This window comes from Manacus candei, unplaced genomic scaffold (assembly GCF_025592945.1).
Source record: "Manacus candei isolate 608988 ecotype Guabito, Panama unplaced genomic scaffold, ASM2559294v1 h1tg000011l, whole genome shotgun sequence".
Classification (NCBI taxonomy): Eukaryota; Metazoa; Chordata; class Aves; order Passeriformes; family Pipridae; genus Manacus; species Manacus candei.
In genome coordinates, this window is record NW_026138059.1 from 3,929,166 (window position 1) to 3,950,325 (window position 21,160).

The following is a 21,160-nucleotide window of genomic DNA, read 5'->3' on the forward strand; positions in this document are numbered from 1 at the left end:
CTCAAAGCAGGTCAGTGGTAGAAGCAGGAAAAGAATCCATGAGGACCCAGTGCACAGTTCTGACTGTGTAGCCAAGCACAAGGTTACTGGCTGAAGAAGAGCAGGAGGTTTCATCCTCACATTGCACAGTTGATGCTGTGTTGCTGTCTGGGTTCTTCCATTTAAAACTTGAACTGGAAGGTGGTATTGATTTATTACTGTTTATTGGAAGTAGCTTATTTTCTCCAGGATAGATGTGCTACTGATCACTACTGTTCCACAAATTGCTTCAATACTCCAAACAGTGTGGCCTGAGCACGGCACAACTTTACCTTAGACATGGATATCAGGAGTCCCTGTAAAGGCCAGCATCAGAGTTTGTGTGGCCTGTCCGATGGATGACCATACAAAGTGTTTTCTTTACAAGTGTGACATGTGATTCTTTATACAGTCTTGAAGCCACGACAAAGATTCTTTGAATGCCTTATTTTTATGTGAAAGTACCTGAGCAGTTATGCAGAATAAGACAGGATATTCCACTGCCTTTCTCCACAGAAAAAAAATGCTTCCTCTTAGTAATGGTACAATAAACAAAATAATGTCTCTCAGGTTCATTGCTGAAACCATTCTCACTTTAACATCTTAAACCCATAATGAAAGACCTTTAGTCACAGATAAGCTATTTATAAAGAAACATGGTGGCTAGACAGTTTTGTTTCATGTGTCCCTTTCTGGGAGAAGGTACAAGCTTAGTATAAGGACATCTTCACTATCTCTTGACAGCAGGAGTAGTAGTATAAAGAATACTAATTCAACAAATTTAAGAATTGGTGGTATCTCTCTCCCATATATGATGATAAATATAATTATCCATCTACCTTATCTGTGACTAGTGGTAGCCTCATGCTTTCCAGTTGTCTTCCTGGTTGGCTAAAGACAAAATGATGCTCCTTTGATTTTGGAATGATAAAATGCAGCTGGATCTCTTCTCCCAGCATAGAATAGGAAAATGCAAATGCATGCAGAGTAGACTCATAAAGCTAAAGATGGGAAAAATGGGATAATTCCAGTTAGAGTCAAACTACAAGGTCTCAGTGTAGTTATATACGTTTATAACATTGCTAAACAGATTACAATCACTTACAATATGGTGTTAGATTTTACTTCATTATTCATAGGTGTTAAGCAATATCACCCAGGCTAGAGCTTACACTGAAAAAAACCCCACAGTAAAGTGTTCCCTCTTTTGAAACCATTCTTTCAGCTTTGTCTTGCAGATGGTACCAATACTTACAGGCCACTCTTTGGTTTTCAGAAATACTGACACATAAAAACCAGTATTTGCATTGCTGACACCTTCCTCCTCACACTCTAAGAGGCAGGAAATTAGAGGGTTACTCTGAGTAATAACAAGTTCTATATCACCTATAGACTATTCTATGCTGCACTACTCCTGTATCAGAAAGTAGCACCTGTTACAGTTACCCAGGTGAAAATACAAGCAAGTCCCAGTGGGAAAAGATTGCTGGGAAAGTACTTTTAACTGGTAAGTATATATATATATATAGATTACAGCACTGAATAAACTAGTGTAAATGAGGCAGGAATCAGTCCTCTGATGTCCCCAAACCTGCAGTCTGGTCAAGGCAGGCAAACCTCAAGAACTAAAAAACTCTGTAAATCAGCTGTTTTTAACACCCACGTACAATTTCCAAGCGAATTTTAATACAGTGAATGTACACAAATTGTGTATGCGTTGTGTCTGCTTCAGTTTCTGATCTGCAGAGTAACTTCTGGAAATCTTTACCTGGTACCTGGGATTGAAACCCATATACTGATGACACTGTTCACAGTGATGGTAGGTGTTATATGCTGCATACTTGGACAATCTCATCCTAGTTGTTTGACGGCATGTGTACATATCCTCCTGTCTCCTGCTCATTGATCTGTCTATTAAAAAAAAAGAAACAACTTTAACATATATTCAAGGCTAGAATGTGACAAACTGTTTCTGTCATTGTAGTCAGCTTCTAGGAAAAATGGCCATACTAAACATGTACAAAACAAACTATGAATTCATTCTGAGAATAGTATGTTTATAAACTGTTGTGTGCAGCAAAGGGAACTGCAAACGTATCTGTGAATTCATGATTATGATAATTCTGTACAGATTTTACATAAGGTTGATGTGTAAACAAAGCCAGATTATTAAAATTATCATTGTTGCTGTTGCTATTACTGGTTGAATGCTTACAAAAGTAATAAATAGTAAAAAAGAGCCTTATGATATTTGCCATTCTGTGACAGAAATCACTGTACATTATGTGACATGAACTTGGCAATTTAGTGATGTTGCTCTTTAGTTCACTTCCATATCTTTTAAAAGGATCCCCTTTGTGAGAGACCGAAGGAAGATGAGGTGTAATTTCTGCTGAAAAGGACTTTCTTACATCACCTTTCACTGAGATTTTCAGCATCAAATCAGGTTGTTCAAGGCCATTCCTTGTCATGTCAAGTTTTGAAAATCACTAAGAGTGGAATTTCCATAATCTTTCTGGGCAACCTGTTCCATGGCTTGACCACTTCTATTCTGGAAATATTTTTCATACTATCTACTTGTAATTTCTCATGTTGCAATTTGTATCTGTTGTCTCTTCTCCTTATGCTGTGTATCTGTAATAGTGTGTGTTTTTAAGTTCCCATTAGGAAGTTGAAGACAGCATTCAGATGGCCCTGCTAGACTTCTCCAGACCAAATCAACCCAATTTTCTGCAATTTTCTTCACATCTTGGTGGCTATCCACTAGCCTCACTTCTGTATGTCAATGTCTTTCTCACACAGGCAAGCAAAAAACTTGACAGAATACCCAGATGTGGTCTTAGAGGTGCCATGCACAGAAGAATAATCACTCCCCTTGACCTGCTTACTAGATTATTACCAAGCCATTAACCCAATCACGAAGTGGTGACTCATGTTCAAATTGTTGTCTATCAGGACCATCAAATCACCTTTATCAAAGCTGGTCTCTACAGAGTTGGCCTTAAGCTTGTGCAGCTGAAAAAAATTATTCTATCCCAAGTGCAAGGGGCATGTTTGTTGAACTATATGAGGTTCCTGTTCCTGAGGTTTACTCCTGAAGGTTCCACTTCTCCAGCCTGCCAAGGTCTTTCTGAATAGCAGTGTTACCTTCCTGCAAATTGACTCCTGCCCCAACTTGGTACCATCCATGAACTTGCTGACATTGCATTCTGTCCCTCTGACCAGGTCATTAATGGAAATCTTAAACAGCATTTGTCTCCCTATCAGTCTCTAAGTATTGCCATGAGTATCCAGCTGTCAGTCAGACTGGTGACACTCCTCACATTTTAAATTCAGTGGTCCAGCTAATTTCCTACTCACTTTAAAATCCCCCTATCCAAATCACCTCTGTCCAGTTTTGCCTGTATGGATATCATAGAAGACAGTGACAAAAGCCTTGCTGAAGTCAAGATAAAGCCACTGCTGTCCATAGTGCCAGTCACCTCATCATAAAATGCAGTCATGTTTACCAATCACAATTTGCATCTGATGATCCATTCCAGCTGATCCCAGTCACTTTCCTTCATAGGTCTGGAGATTTTGTTCCATAATTGTTTTGAGGACTGAGGGTAGGCTGAGTAGGTTGTAATTGCTTTAGTCCTCCCCCTGTCCTGTGGAGGAAGGGCATGGCATTTTCCTTTTTCCAACTATCAGGAACCTCCACCAATTGCCATTACCTTTTCAAAATAATAGACAGTAGCCTCACAACAATGCTGGCATCTCCCTCAGCATACTTAGATACATCCTACCTAGTCCTATGGGCTTGTGTATGTCCAGCTGGATAATTCAGAGGACTAATTCACACCTCAATACTCCAGGAATCTACATCTGGACATATGCATCTCACGCTTTCCAAAACTAGACCAAAACCTAAAAAAATAAACCTATAAACACTTTTAAGTGAATAACTAACTTTTCTCATGTAAGTCTCTTCATTGCTACAAAGCAGGACAAGGCTACTATATAAAACCATTCAAATACACAAATGTACGTGGAATTAGAGCTTTTTAAATTAAAGACTACCCATATAATATTCCATAAAACATTTATAAGGCTTATACTCTGGTACTTCATCTGGCAAACTTGTAATCTTTTTTCACTATTACTTAGTCAAGTGAAATTCTAACATTTTAACTCTGCTTGAAAGTTTAACAGGATTCTCATATTAAAAGCAAATAAATACATATATGTGTACCAATCTAGATTTTTGAAATTCTAACCTTCGTTGTTTATAGTCTGAAGCTTTGAACAAATCAGACTTGCATCTTCGTATTTCGGATCATGGATAGTGTAGTCAAAAGGCATCTTCTTAAATGTCTCCAAATCCGGCCACATATCTCCAGGCTGATGGTAGTATTGATCAGATTCTTCTTTTATGTCTATCATATTATTGAAAAATAAGAATTCATAAAATTTTAAAGCTCTTTATATTGCTATAGATGGTTTTGCTTTGTCTATTATTCCTGCTTCATTTTTTCTTTCATTATTCTGCTGAAGCAATACTATTATGCACCAAGAGGTGTACCTCATACCTCAATGCAACACTGCCTTTTAAAATTTATCTTCATGTCCTGATTGCAAGTTTTCTCTAAAATCCTACCAAAAATACAAAGCATTGCTTGCACAAACCTCTCCACTAGCAGGTGGTCCACTTTTTCCACAGGTTTTCCCATAAACCTAGAGAGATAGCTGCCTCTTTCTCTTTCACAGCTCACAGTGGAGGAAGACTCCTGGGTACTGCCCCAAGAAGCCCTCAGAGGCAAGAGCTGAGGCACATTCCCACAGTAAAATCACTGAACATCTTCAGTAAAATCACAGAACACCTTCTGATGGAGGTAGATCACAGGTTGGTAACATCTACTTAAGATTCTACACGGCTGACTGTGAGCAAACATTTAGTGCAGAATTACACACAGTCCATAAAATATCACCTGTATTTTTCTGTGTAATCCAGCCCTTAGTTACAGAAACACATCTGGAAACACAGGGGAGTACTACACTGCAAATAAAGGAAGTTTGGACTAAAATTAGCTATTAGAGAGCAGACACTTTATTCCCTCATGTAGTCTTACATACTTAAAATCTATAGCATTACTCCTCATGGTATAAATCTGCCAGAATTTCACCGATTCTTTTTATATACTTTACCACAAAAGTTCATTTCAATTCCATCTCAGTGGTTGGATATCATTTAATATTACTGAGAGGAAGACTAAACTCTAAATGATTAGTAAAATAATAAAATATTCTTAAGTGTCAGTTGAAGATCACAGAAAATTTTTCTTACAATAATTCAATAATGTAAAGTAACTGCAAAGCTGAAGGGGATAGAATATACAGACAACTACTTTTCAATTTAGCGTAACAATGTTCTATTGTCTACAGAATATTTTTATATCAGGAACTTACTAATATTGATTTCTTCTTCCTCATAAACATCCACTTCTGTCAGTCTGATCAGCATTCGGGACAAAATACTGAGGAACTGCAGATAGGCACCTGTTTTCCCTATCTGTAAATAAATAAATTAGAAATATGAAAGTAAACTTTCATTTTTCTTCATGTTACTTTTCCACATATCTGGAAATGGCAGCTGCAGTGAAACTGAATATTACTATTCAGTGGTTGCAGATCCCTGTATTTGTATATTCCTTGGCATACATTAAATGCTTACTGTTGGACAGTTTTGTTCTCCCTATGCAGGAGCCTAGTTTGGAAAATGCATTGTATATAATAGGTCTAATTACAGGCCCACAGACAATAACTTTCTCTCCTGATGTTACAGTTTCTACATAGGCAATGAACGTTTAAAAAATCCATTCAAGCTCTTAAAATGTTGAATAAAACCTCCTCAAATTACAAGATAATTAAAGAATTACCTCAACCTTTTAATTTTCATATGATTTACCAGTGCACTGACTGCTGCGGAAATACACTATCCTGAGGAGCAAAGTGGGACATGGATCTCTGAGAGAGCTTGTGCAGGCCACTTCCAATCCTGAAGGACATGGTATGTTCCACCTCCTGTGCTGAAAATACATTATTTCCCTTCCACTCTTTTAAAATTACCTTTTAAAAGTCCATTTAAAAATTATCTTGAGATTATAACTTTCTTCTTTTTCACCCCACCAACAAACTACATATATTTTCTCTTCATTACACTAAAGAGTATTGCTGGAAGCTATAACCCACAGCCAATTATTTACTCAATAGATTGTTCTGTGTCTTTCACATGTAGTTTGCTGATGATAACATCAAGTAAGTAAGGCCATATGTAAGCAGACAGCTTTACAAACCATGACTGTACGTGTGTATGTGTGTTGCCTGTACAGGGAAGGGTAACGTAGATCAGTTACAACACATTCTGCTGCAACTGTCTAATTTCACAAAGTGGCATCAGATTTTGGATTAAATCTATATTACTATTGAATTGAAAGCCCAGCTTCACTTCCATTACTGCTAGGACATGTCAGAAGAACAGGCTGTTACATTACTAAATAAAGTATTAAAGTTACCATTCTCTATCTATGTCAAGCAAAATTTTCATCTTCTCTCAACACTTGAGAAAGGGGGGTTTTGAATTTGAAGAAAGAGATCAAACATTTGTTTTGTTCATTATCTGTTGTGCTTAACAAACTATTTTAAACAGTTGCTTGCAAAGGGTGGATAAGGGTACCATTATCCCTGTTGAGGGTCAAATGTCAGCACACTCTGTTATCCAGGAGTAACACAGAAAAAAAAGGGGACTTCGAATAGAGGAAATAATGGTATGGACTATAGTCAGCCCACAGACCAGATGTTTCTAACTTGCAATTTGAGTTTTTATGTAAAAGCTATTGAGGCTAATGAGAGTTTTTCTTCTGAGCCTGGAACAAAGTTCTAAACTTGGCTGAAATGGCTACTGGTTGGTGAGCTAAAACAAAACCATCTTATCTTTACACCTGAGGCACAGAAAGAAAATACTGCCATTTGTTGTCTCTCACGTCTGAGATTACCTTTATATTCCCTTCTGAACATACTCTTTTAAAGTGCCTCTGATCGTCATTTCATTAAACACAGGGTGGCCTGACAAAGTAACAGTTCCCTGATTTCAAACAAATGAGAGATCATCTGTCAAAAGCATACAACCTGTTCCCTCGATATCAGGTATCTATGTAAAAATTAATTTCCAATCTTTTGAAGTATATACTTGGAATTGTCAACAGAATAACAGGCTGAAAACCTTACTTTTTCTTTTTGATATCCATTAAAATTTTATTCTATCAAAATCATGTATTTTTCTTTTCCTGGGGGTCCAGTCTTCGCCAGTGGTTTTCAAAGATGTATGTGGGAGTGACCAGGCTAATGCTACATGGTGCTTAGATGAAAGGCAGCAGTCAACTGACTTAAGTATATGCAAAACTGCAGGGTCATGAGTCAAAAATGCTGGAAACCACAGGATGACAATTGCTAGTCCCTAACCATTAAACTAAAACATATGCACTTATATTATTGCATTCATCATATCTTACCCAATCTCATTATTTGCCACATTAAAAGTTTCCAATTCAGTACTGTGAGCTTCATGAACTGTTAGATATTAGCAACACTATGTAAAAAGCTGTTGGAAACGTTCAGGAATCTCTCCATGTTTTCAGAATGTTTCTCTGCCAGGAGAGAAATCAGGCTGAGCGTGTGCCACATTCCTATTTGAATTCCATTCACTTGCACATTTGCTTGCATTTGTTGCTGAAGAGATGAATTGGTGAAAGAGAGAACACCTTTCCCAGGTCATTTTGAGAAGATTTCCAACAAGAAAGTGAAAAAAATGCCTTCTCATTTACAATCAGTAATATTTTCCTTACATAAGCTGAATGGTATATATGCCTACTGTAGTAAGATTTTAATAAAAGTAGAGTAAAACCAAATAATATGGGCAGCAGTTTTCTTCTTCAGGAAGTGTCTTAAGACACACTTATTCATTCCCTGGATGTGGTGCCACAGGACTGAGCTGTGCTCACCAGTAGCTTCCATGCTTGAGGAAAATGCTAATTCTAAGTTGTAACATTCAGTTAAAAAACAAAGGTACAAAACCTCAATTTGCAGTTTGGGGAAATTTAAGATGAATGTTCTAAGAAAGATATTTTAGTGAATTTAGGATCCACATAGGCATTTGCTTGGGTGCACTGGGGACCAGACGTCAAGCCATAGATATGACAATATGGCAATCTTATACTTTGGCTGAGATGTTACTAACACTCAGGTGTTGTCTAATAACTGTTTTCATTTTTGCCTACACTTCTTCATGCACTACATGTTAAGTCCGTGTAAAATGTTAATATTATCAAAAGTAATGAGTAAAACCTATTTCAGGAAGAAAACTTATTTCTTCCCCAAAAGACAAGGGTAATTCTAATTCCTGCATATTTTATTGTAAGCATTCCCTAGAAGAAACACAGTATTGTATACCTTAAACCAACAAAAAGTCCACATACTTTTACAGCTGTCTGGTTGGTTTATGGGAGTTTTTAGTACTTTAAAATAGTAAAGACAGCAAAATTTCTGGGTTTTTTTCATGAAAATGGAAATAAATTAGAAATTTCCACAGAATAATAAATGGAAAAATCCATTAAGTTAATATATACCCCTAAATTTCTATGTTTAGGAAGAAGACATGATACTCCTATTTTCATGTGTATGAATTTGTTCTCTGTGAAACAGATATCTTCTTCAGAAAGAACTAAGGAATATAAAATGAATAAACATATGAAAAACATCCTCTAAGAACTGATCCAACTGTAAGACCCAATGCAACACTAGGAAATAACCTGTATTGTGGAGACAGATGAAAAAGAGATGGAGTTTCAAGTAAAAGAATTGTTATCAAGGCTGAAATTCACTGCTGTACAGAGGGTCAACAGGAGTCCTATTCCATACTTGAGAAAAAAAAAAAAAGATTTGATAGTGAAAAGTGGTGAATATCACACCCTGGAAGGGAGATGGTGAATAAACAAGGCACTTGTTCAATTATAATTAGTTAAATTGCAAGTACTCAGTGTGTGAAACATCAAAACCTTTTCACAGGTGTGTAGTGTGGTCTCATAAGCCTCTGAATTACTTATTGGTTAATCTGGACATTTAGGGTGGCTTTGGGAATAACATCTTTATGCGGTTTGATGTGTATGCATATAAAATTTTAACAGAAGTTGTCACAGCCTGTGGGGGGTTTTTTGACATGAAAATGAACTTCTCTCTCCAGAATGTATTCATTTTTATGCTACAGCTGAGTATGAAATTCAGTTTATTCATCACATAATACCCCAATCTTTGGTAAACATGAACTATTTAGATCAAAGGAATGGACAGTGAAAGACTGATCACCAGAATATTTTCTGGAATCCTTTATGAATTACAGTAACATCTGGAGGAATTCCCAATATGAAAAGCTCATTTATGCTCTTTCTACTCTGCTGCACCATCAATTTAGGTATACAATGGAATACAATCATTTAACAAACAGTAATATGCAGTTTCCTTTTGCCATGGATGAGCCTATGAGTGGATCATGTGGCAAGTTAAATCACTAACTATCTTTAGATTAATTCTTGGGTTGATGTTACAATAACTGGAAACATGAGTCTTTGTCTTGGTTTGCATTCATCCCATTTGTCTTCTGAGGTTAAGAGGAAACATATCTGCTCTCAGGAGACCAGGTGCCTCTTCCTATCTTAATGCTTCATACTTCAGTAAAACATGAGAGACACAATATTACCTTTAACATGTAACATGTGCACTTAACTAGGAGTTACTTTGCTCAGAGATTAGTGCTGAACATTCTTAGAGAATTTAGAAGAGAATGAACTTCTTAGAACTAGACCCATTTCCATGTATCTTTTCAAAGTAATTTAAAGACTCCTGGGTCAGCTACTCATCTTGTAAATATGGCTCTGCTAATGTTGAACTGGCCTTCTTGCATTTATTACTTACAATAGCTTCTATTTCTCTTTCTTGTGCAAAGCAAGCAGAGAAAATAACTTAATTACAAACTCCCAGCTGTCTTCAGATCGATCATAAGAAAGTGGTTTTTTGAAGATCTTTAATCTTTATTTAAAATGTAAATGCATATTCAACTTTAACAAATTGAAATTATACACAAAATCTATCTCTTGAGTAAACTGTCTTTTAAAACATTATAATGGAGACTGACTGAAAATTAACATTGCTACAGCTTCTCTGCCTTTGAACTCAGGCTACCAGTAAAGAAAGGAAGATTATTTAATTAGAATGGATTAGGAAATACAATGTAAGCAATTTGCTCTCTACCAAAACCGCTCCTTCAAGTATGAGTAATAATAATTTTTTTCTGAGATTATGATAAAATTAAACAAAATAAATCAATGATAATACCTTGTTCTTTCTACACACCTGTGGTGGCCCACTCAGCAGCAGCCTCCTTGGGTGAAAGGTGTCCATTCTGCCCTCATTTCTATTGTTGTAGTCCATATGGATTGGCTTGGGAACCGTCCATTGGCGGTAGTACAGAGACTGCTCTGTGCAAGTCATCATCTTACTCATAAGAGGACGGAAAGAACTTGCCCACATAACAGAATGGTAAGGCAAGAGGGAAGAGGATTTGGGAAGGCCACTGCTGTCTGTAGATGTAATGATGTCATAAACCAGTTTGGGCAGGAAAACTATGGGAGGCTGTTTTGATGCTTTGGTCATGGAGCATTGAGAGGTCTGTAGGATGAAGGAGTTATGAGTAGGTGCAGAAGAGGAAGAAGAGGAGGAGAAGGGTGAGGAGGATGATGAGGTGATGGAGACTTGGGCACTTTTTATGTTTTGTTTCATATCCAGCTGTTCAGTTACCGGTGGCAAGTGTTTGCTGATTGTTGTTTGTGCCCCCTTGTCTACTCTCTGCTTCTGCCTTTCATAGTTATTTGTAGTTTCTTCAGTGCTGTTGCTTAGGACTTGAGGAGGAGATGACTCAGCACAGAATGCTGTGACTAAAAGAAAATTTATATTTCAACACAGTGCAGTTATCTCTGCTAGTCAACACCACAGTTAAACAAAACACAACAAAGAATCATCTAGATAAGAGCATCCCTCAAACATTGCAATCCTGTTCCTCTTCTTGCTTTTACCTTTCTCTTACAGGAAGCCATAATGGGACTAGTTTGGAGTATTCATCTCAATGCAGAAAGTGGCTTTTAAAGTGCATAGGAAAGATGCTAGTGATTGTCCTGGCCTCTGTCTCCCTCATACATTCCCTCCCTAAGGTGTTCACCAGATAGTTTCATCACTCAAGACAAATACAAAATTACGGAAACCACTGTTTAAACGAATTGAAGAAATTAAGTATTCCCAGGCTATTACCCCATTAGACTACAGAAATGTCTACACAGACATCTGAAAACAGTCAGCTCTGCTCTGACACTCATCTCCATGTCACTGCAGCACTTAGTCTGATCTAATAAAACTTGGCAGCTCTCAAGTCCCTGGTATGACATAATACATTACTGCATTCATACAGCTGTTGGTCAGCTGAGAGAACATACTGAACTCACGAATGCTGGCCATGAATATGTGATGTAGATACAGCCCACAGATAACTGCTGATTTTTTAAAAGTGGTACATTTTTACCTTATGGTTTTTAACTACAAAGACTTGAAAGTTTAACATGTTCAAAGTGGTTCTGTGCATCTTTAATGCTGAGGACATGCAGATACGTCACAGTCTTGAGAGCAGATTGAGAACTGATTGTGGGATCAGTCTACACAAGGTATTAGAAATATCGGTCTAAAGTTGAACATAGATAAAACCACCTTTCCTCTTATGGTGAAAACAAGAGTCTTGGTTCTCAAAAAGCCCCACATTTTGAGCTAATAAAAGTCTGTAGTTTCTCTTGATCTCAAGCAAAAGATACACTCTAGCTGCACATTAATCTAAAGTAGTCAGTAAAGGACATTAGCAATAAATATGAAAGTATCACCAGCACTATAAATGGTTGCAAGTAACATTGCTGTGACATCCCCCAGAATACCAGCATCCGAGAGCATAGGAAAAAAAATGAAAGAAGATTTCTTTAATCACAGACAATCTGAGGTCACAGAGCCACAGGCAGACTACATGGACACTGTGGAAATTATGAGTAGCCCAACTTTAACATTTTAAAAATTAAAGTGATGGAGCTTATCCAAAGTTTTCAAGCTTTTGTTCCTTTTGTAACACCACTGTGCCTGTAGAAAAGAAATCAAGGGCCAAATATGCATGTCACCATGTTGAAAGCTACAATGAGATCAAAAAGAATTTACTGCCACTGACAAAACCCCACATGTTTTAAAAAGCTGCATAACATTGCAACTTCTAGGAAGTTATGGTACAATTTATATTGCCCACTTTTATTTAACAAATAATTCAATTAATATTATCTCCATCAAAAGTAAGGAATGAGGTCATCAGACAAAAGAACTGTAGTAGTTCTCAACATTGCCTCATGCTTTCTACATCAGTTTGCAGATTATAATGAAATTGATGGTGCAAAAAATAATCCATCTCCAAAAGAGCTTTTAAACAGTGCAAAATTAATGAGTGAACATTCTACAGCAAAAACAAAGAGGTAAAAATACCAATGAGAAGGAGCATGTTTATTGTCCCTCAGAGTCAAAAAAAAAAATTTAAATGTGAAGTATGTTTCCTCTTCATAAACTGTCATAGCTTCACTGAACATATCCAGTTATCACAGTAGTAACTGAGGATTTACAACTCACTGTCACATATTAAAGAAGTGCCTGATTTAGGTACACCATTATATGATTATTTTTCAAAAAAGAAAACATCCTACTTCTTATATTTTAGAAGTCTAGTCCTTATTTTTTTTAGTTCTCTTAAGTGATCTGATTAAAATGGGTCTTATCAAAACCTTAGTGAATTATCCCTTTTATGTATCTAATAAGCTGAATAAAAGGTCTCTTTTATGTCCTAAATTTAAATTAATAGAGACGATCTTATGGTCTTACTGGAAGCTTTTGAAGAGAGAGATGAAGATGCAGAGTCGTGAGAACGCGATCTTTCTCTTTTCATAGGACTTCTCTTTTCTGAAGTAGAACCTGTTTCACGAATGGTAGTAAGGGAAAAAAATTAAAGTAAGCCTGTAAGAAGTCACGGGTACGTTGTCAAAGTAAGGAAGAGTACAAAAGGGTTCGTGTAGGGTTTGTGTAGGTTTTGTGTAGGGTTTGTCCTCATCCTGATACTGTTTTCAGCATGGAGAGTATCTGTTCCTACCATGCAATATTGGATCAGCCTATGATATCATTTACCTATGCTGAGCTGCAACAGCTTCACAAAAATCAATGCTGCAGCAAGGAGCTGGTAATTTCTAGGCCTGTCTCAACCATGATGTGTCAACCATGATTTCTCTTCCTACCCATGTCTTACTTTCCTCACTAATCCAGTGTCAGGTAAACCAACATTCAAGCCCTATTTTGGCAGTGTGTTATGAAATTGCCTCCTACCCCATACAGCTTTATGGCCAGATTATATCTCAGCTTTTGGTGATGAAAATCCGTATTTAGATGGCCATCAAGGCTATTCACTTGAGGTTCCCAGTTCAAACTTCTATGTTAAAATGCTTGTTTCTGTACACTTTTACTGTGATAAACGACATAAGCACTACCAGAAGAAAACTTGGACTGTAAATCTATCTCACAGGTTTTGAATTGGGATCTAGATGATTATACTATACTTCACGGAGTAGGAGAGTAGCCTTACAATTTAGACACCTAAAAACTTTAGTGCCCATTTGACTCAGATCACATACAATCTCAGCATACTTCAACTGGATAGCATACTTCAAAATGGACAGAAGTATTCATCACAAGAAGTACTCATCACATCTAAAGTAGGCATCTATTGTAGACAGTCTGAGTATGACTGCTGGTGCTTCATTCCTCTATGAAGAGTACATATTTGATTAAAGAAAATATTTTTGTTTGGCTTGTTCTGCTATCCTTATTATCAATGAGTAAGAACTTCACAGGTGAACAGTAATCGGCTCTCTTCTCCTTCATAGTATAGGAAAGAAAATGAAGGTAAGGTGTTTGAGATTTACATAACCTACAGGGATAAAAATCCTTTGTTTTCCACAGTTACAGGCACAATAGACAGTGAAGAAAAGTGTAAAGAACATAATGACAACTGCTAATGGCCATCAATTATCAGTCAAAAAAAACAACCCCAACTGTTCCTGGATAAATTACTGTTTGTTTATACATTTATATGTTCTTAATTGCTCTCTTAAGAAATGATAAATTCACCAACTCTACACTGTCAATTTGAATTCATGGACATTTTCAAGAACTTAAAAGTTACTATGTTCAGATATATATCCATATTATTTAATACCTTACAAGCCAGAAACTACTCAGCTGTACTATGTACAGTTCCCTTGGAAGGAATCTTCATCACTGACAGTATGTAAGCACAGGTTTGGTAGCATCAGTCAGGGACCGTTTAGGCAGAGTTGCCACTGCTGTGAGGGTGAGGAGGGGGTCAGTGCTTCTCAGATGGCAAATCACACCCTTTCCTGCTGCTGAGGGCAAGTGCAGAAGGTACTCTGAACAGTGGATGTCACTAGATGTACCCACACGAGCCCCTCTTTGTGGCTGCCAGAACATACAGGTAAAGGAGGGACACAGGGAGGAAAGAGAAGGGAGCCAGAAAACAGAGAGAGACAGAACAGATGCAGCAGTAGAACTGGAAGAGGTTCAGCAGCAGCATTCCAGGGCACGGCATGCTAGAAAACACAGATTCAATGAGATGAAACAAAATTAAGGAGCAGAGCTCAGTCAGTAAGACTAATTCCAGAAACCCTCACCCATACAATTCTGCTTTTTCTAATACAGCTCAATCATTTTACAGCTTCTTTTATTATCACTAATAATAATACCTTCTGTTGCTATTTCTTCATCTTCATTGTCAGTGCTGCTTAGTTTCTCTGGGTCACTTTCTAACACATCGTTCACAACTGCTTTCTCTGTGTGAATTTCTGAGCTCACAAAGTACGCTGCCAAACCAAGTTCTTGCTCCAAGGTTGTCCTTACCAAAGAAGATGAATTTATTAAACGTAGGTCACAGTATCTCAGTGATCTGGAGAGAAACAAGAGGTGCTAGTATGAAAGTTCACTGTAATCTACCCCCTTATTTCTTTTACAACACAGCCAAAGGAGAATTTTTTCATTATCTGCTTCAACTACAGATGAGATATTAAGCACAAAATACTGTGTCCTAAGTTTACCACTGTGGTGCATACACTTTTTCTTAATCCAGTTATGCAGCTTAATCTAGTGCACTCAATGTTAGCATCAGCATAGGAAAAAGAATAATCATTTGGATTCTAAACCTAACACACAGAATGGGGTTCAGTTGAACATACAAAAGCACTCAGTGTTCCGGGCATCCTGTCTAACTTCCTGCTGCCATTCGAGAAGGCACTGATATCTCCACACATCCTGGAGCACATATACCAACATCACACAGATTTCTCAGCTACCCTAAGGTGCCTACAAGCAGCTATACTTCTGTTTTTAACATACCTATTCTCTCCTCTAAACTGAAACAACTCTCATAAGATTTTCAAAGCTACTCACATCTTGCTATAAACAGAAGATTATTATCAATAATATGCGGTTTGTATTTATGATATAAAAACTGCCAAAAAATGGAAAAGGAACACCTTGACACTGAAATCTGTTTTCTTCTCGCACAAGTAATTACACAGTTAATGTTTAGCCATTTGGTAAGCAATGGATAAAAAACTACTGCTGAGAAAACAGTGGATCTTCTTACCGTGGCAAAGACTCCCCTTGTGGATCCATCCCACTAAATATCAATATACAAGGCAAACCTTCCAATTCCAAATAGGTCTGTGGCCTCCAATCTACATCCTCAATTTTCTGCCAGACCTGTATAAGGTAGAGAAACACTGCTAGCTATATCTGTATAGCCCAAATAAAAAGAGAAAAATACATACTTATATCATCCACGATAAGAACACAGACAGATCACGCACTTTCTAGAACACGGCAGGTAGCAATCTGCCTGCTCTAAGTCTGAGGATATTGGGGCAGTATGTTCCAGTCTGAAAAGCCTCTCAGCTTCCCAGCTGCGAAGCATCGAGGCCAGAGCATAGGACAGATATGGTACAATGGAGAGTAAAGCTGAGCAGGAGGTTTGGGTGAGAGAAAAGAGGGTTGCTTGTTATGGCAAATAATGTATGGGTACCTGAGTCCAAGGAAGAAAATGAGGTAGGAACAAGACTTTTTCACATTAGAGGAATAGGAGAAAGCTAGAAGTGTTCAACATACACCCCCCCATCCCCCCCCCACACACACACCCACCCCACTGTTCCCACTTGCAACCTTCTGGAGTCTCCCACTCTCCCCTAAAGCTATCAGTTTTCCTGATAACTTCATGAGAAGTTTGATAACTAATCTATTGTTTGATTATTTAGCATTGAGCTATATTGTTTTACTGACACCAGTCAGTCCTTTTTGCCATAGGACTGATCTACAGTAGGATCAACAGCACAACAGCTCAGCCTCTGACAATTGTACATGTTCCACTATTAGGCACATCAGAGAAGATAATCAGGATGCAAATCAGAACTACTACTGATTTTTCAGAGTAAGTTATGCCTAATTTATAGCAGAATGAGATTAGTATTAGGTCCTCAATACTAAATGACTTCATCTAACATGTATTGAATCAGAGTAAACCGTGTGTCACATATATATATATATATATTACAACATCCTAGAATGTAAATACATTTTTGCTTTGGCAATCAGATGATGATAATTTTATGAAAAACAAAGGAGGCTTTTGTTAAACAGATGACCCATGAATCTGGAGCTAAAGAATATAAATTAATCCATAAAACAAAACATGGTCCAGAAAGCGTGAAGTCCAGAGCTGTGAACACTGGGGTGCTCTAGAACACATAAATACCATCACTGATCAGTAGGCACATTGGTGCCTTCTTGCCACCTGCTGGTGACAAGAATAATCTAACTCTCAAGTGGTCACTAATTAGAATGCTTTTTTGCACTATGATGTTTTTGTGAGAAAATTCAGCTGAAACTGAACATTTTATTTGTTTTTTTAATGTATTTCTCATAGTCTCTTCAGATAAAAGCAGTTCAACTGCTTCCAAGGGTTGCTGCTGCAAGTCAAGTTCTAGCCATATTAGTTGATACTCCACTGAGTATTTATTAACCACAGGCAGAACAGGAGAGGTATCACAGATAGTATGTCTAAAAGATAAAAGCCATGCTCCTTATAGTAGTTTTTATTTTTGCTAAAAGACTTGCACTTCAGCTCATGACCATAACTCTCACCAGCAAAGTCTCACCACCTACCCATCTAACAAAGTTTCCCAGTATGTGCCATTCTGCAATTTACCTTTAGTTGTTCCACAAAGTGCTTCCCTATTGTGATTCCAGAATTAGGATTTCCCAAGATTATTTCAAAATTATCTTCAAGGGCTAGTCTTTCCCTTACATTATGCAGACGTTCATATGCCACTGCAGCCAGTGGAGTACACGGAATTCTCAACACCACCATGAGGCCATGGCCACTAGGACATTGTCTTGAAGAGTTTATTAGATTTTGGGTGATTTCCAGAGTTTCAACTGAAGTGTAATTCTTCATCTGAGAAAGACCACACACTGCCATCATAGCTGCAGAGTAGTGTTGGATGAGGACAAAAGTCCTTATCACTGCACTGTGTAATCTGGGGAACCTGAAATAAATGGTGAGTGAAATAGTGAAGTATTAAAGGGTGAAGTGAAAAAGCTATTTTTTACAAAATATAGTTAACTCAGGACTTTTTCCCACCTACTGTATCTACTACAACACATAATATCATCAAACTGTAGTTGGATAGTCTTTGCAAGGCATCATTTCACAATCAGAACTGATGTTGTCTCTCTATTTTTCTTAGTAAAGATTTACTAAGCAAGTAGTCCAGTAAGGTTACATCCCTTTAAGTTATCAAGACCCTACTGCTGTTACAAAATTTATCACAGAATATTAGCTAAGGCACTCAGTAATATCATCAATCAAAACTATATTCTCTTATCAATGAGAATAGTATTCTTCGTTGTGTGTCATTCTTAAGGGGAAGAAGGGAGGTGGGGTGCTTCTCTTGTCTTCTTACTGAAGCCCTGAACCAACTTACTCTTATGTTCAAGAGGACTGGACATGTAGGCAGCATCCAATGAGCGCTCCCAATTTCCCAAGCCCAGGTACGCCCTGTCTCAATCCCCAATCCACAGAAAGGAGAGCTGTGGATATGTAATAGCTTCCAGTGCTTTGGTTTGCACAGAAATGAAACCCAGGTGCTCAGTAAAAAGAGTGACTGTTGCTTGCTCAGAAAAGCACCTGAGCTCCAAAACACCCTGTAGCAAGCCCCAGCTCCATGTCAAGTGTGGGTGTGCTCAGTCTCCCAGTTAGCAGTACAGATTCACAAGATTTTACTTGTCCTGTCTCATTCTTCTTACAGATCCCCAAGTGTTCCTCCACAGCTGGATGCAGGCACATAATGTATCACTACTGTTTTGCAGTGATTATAGACCTGCTCCACAGGGACCAAGGAAAACTGATGATGTATTTTTCAAGCTCTGAGGATGCTCTGAAGTTTCTATTTCTGATTTAAGTCTACCTACCACAGTGATGTATCTAACTTTTCTTTGTGGTCCAAATGCAGGATATACAAATTGTATACATGAAAATCAGTTAGGGTCAGCAAGTGATAACATTAGACAAAAGTAATAACACATCTGAAATTACATGATGATGCAATGTTAGATTATTATAATATAAAAGTAGCTAGTGGTCAGAACCAGAACACGCTGGAAATTGGACTAAGCAGTGTGTGTGTTCACAGTAAGAGGCAGCCTAGACCGATAATACTGCAGGCCAAATATATACAAAAAAGATGGAAGGGGAAAATAAGAACAGATGAAATGCCCTTGCATATGCAGCTGATGTGTAGGATAGTGAGATACAAAAAAAGAACCAGGCTTCTAGCTAGTAACTCAAGTCACTAGAAGGTACTTCCTAAATTTCCAGTGTCAAACAAAGGAGGGCACCATACCTCTTTCCCAAAGCCATGACCATTGCTTCAAAAGAGCTGTCATACCGAAGCAGTGGAATGCTATGTCCAGAGAGGGTGGACTCAATGAATTCTGACAGTCCAAAGTATTTCTTGTTTTCATGGTACAAATCTACACCCTAAAGCAAAGGAAGTAACAAAACTATAAGGGTAAAGTCTATTATTAATTTACAACTGATTAACCATTGGTATATGATACATTTGCAATCACATTATCTAATAAGCATCAATGTGCTTGCAACAAACGTGGGTAGAGCCCTTCCCAAATCTTCATTCGCAAAGCCCAGCCATGATGATCTAATAAGCATACATCTACTCAGACATGTTAAAACAAAAAGAGAAAGAATTCATTTTTTTAATAGAATGAAAGTTTGGCCCAATTTTCCCCTGTTTCTTTCTTTCTCTCTCCTCACATATACATACATAGACAGAACAGCTATGCATGGAATAAATATGCACATATATGAAGAAAATGCATGAATGTACATATATTCATGCAGTAATGCACTAGAGGCAGAATTTCAGACATTTCAATGACTTTTAGCAGAGCTACTAAAGTTTATAGAAGATATAAAAGAAATACAGGTGGAAAAAAGTTAGAAGTTACAGGATAAGCAAAGGGAAAATAAACTTGCCACAGACTGAGCAAGAAAAAGATGCCATGCAAACTTCATTCTTGTTTACAGAAATCATGGGGACTTCTCTGTTTTTTCAAGTATGTAAATGGAAAATAACTTATGAAAAGCTCACAAAAGCACCCAAAGCATCCATCTTACATTGCTGTACGAAGAAGGCCAGTGGATCTCATTGTAAGGGCTGATGTGAGTATGTTGTGTCTGCAGCGCATAGGGGAAGGAAGTCACGTGGAGGGTCACAATATTTGGCGCCTCTTTCACCTCCCTGCAGTTCAACAGTCTATCAACAAGTCCTGTCGACAGCTCTGTTTGAGGATAAAGACTATGCATAGCACTGCAAAAAAGAAACCCAAAACTCTCCAAAGTGATCAGCACAAGGGAACATTTGTGTCAGAGGAATAGCTCAAACCTGGATGTGAAATCAAAGTTAAACACATACAAGGAACTTAGGACTGTATTCTTTTACCCTGAAATTGTTGCACGGAAGGATAGGAAAAGAAGTGTAAATTATTTCACTGTGACTAAAAATTTCTGTGAGTCTGATGAGCTCTCTAGCTGGCTAATTACCAGGACCTTCCAGCTACCAGAATGCGAGACATAAAGGATGAAAGGAAGCTGATGTGCCAGTTACCGATAGACATACAGCCTTGTGTCAGATTTTGGCCATTTCCTTTGGTCAGATTCTTACTGCTGCCCTTAATAAAATATGATTCTAACCTACAAAAATCAGGATAGAAAAGAACAAATGGTAAATCAGTATGATAGAAAAACAGAGGAGAATTACCTGTGATAGGGCTATTATGAAAGGGAAGAACAGTTATTCTTAGAGCAAATCCCAGTAGCATGGAACACCGACAGTCAATTTTTTGTGTGAGAACCATTCCTTGCTCCTGTGCAAAATTTCAGTCCAAATTCACACTATTTAACTTTGGGATTTACCTGCAGTGACCAAGTTACAAGCCCAGTCACTACAACCTCCTCCTCTTAACAGTAGAGAGAGATAAATAACTCCAGAAATTGGTTGTGTCCACCTGGGACCTAAGTCAGCCCTCAGGGATGCCCATGTCTCTGCTGGACTATATGGACAATCCCAGGAAGCTCTACTCCTGTTTTAGGCACTCCTTGAACCGATTTCAGTTAGGTGGCATGAATTCTGCTGGGCAGCATATTCACTTAAATATTTGTCTCATATATATATATATATCTTTATTAGATACAAAACAGAGTTAAGCAGTAGTACAGGTACTTCCCTACCACTCAAGGATGTTATATGAATAAATGTCTTAAAGGCTGGGACAACTGTAAAAGGCCTTG

The 21,160-nt window shown here is 37.7% G+C and overlaps 1 protein-coding gene across 5 annotated transcripts in view; it reads right to left on the bottom strand.

The window, feature by feature from the left end:
• Positions 1-21,160, bottom strand: part of GREB1 (growth regulating estrogen receptor binding 1) — a 67,819-nt gene that overhangs the window by 11,417 nt on the left and 35,242 nt on the right. For 4 of the 5 annotated variants that reach the window (XM_051778247.1, XM_051778248.1, XM_051778249.1 and 1 more), the window contains 11 exons: positions 19,988-20,180; positions 19,194-19,330; positions 17,498-17,837; positions 15,884-15,999; positions 14,985-15,184; positions 13,057-13,146; positions 10,462-11,042; positions 5,467-5,569; positions 4,278-4,436; positions 1,787-1,929; positions 858-1,019 (listed from right to left, as the gene is read on the bottom strand). In XM_051778247.1, coding sequence (XP_051634207.1) covers positions 858-1,019; positions 1,787-1,929; positions 4,278-4,436; positions 5,467-5,569; positions 10,462-11,042; positions 13,057-13,146; positions 14,985-15,184; positions 15,884-15,999; positions 17,498-17,837; positions 19,194-19,330; positions 19,988-20,180 — 2,224 coding nt within the window. Of the gene's footprint in view, positions 1-857; positions 1,020-1,786; positions 1,930-4,277; positions 4,437-5,466; positions 5,570-10,461; positions 11,043-13,056; positions 13,147-14,984; positions 15,185-15,883; positions 16,000-17,497; positions 17,838-19,193; positions 19,331-19,987; positions 20,181-21,160 lie in introns of those variants that run through there. The other variant, XM_051778250.1, reaches the window with a different exon arrangement.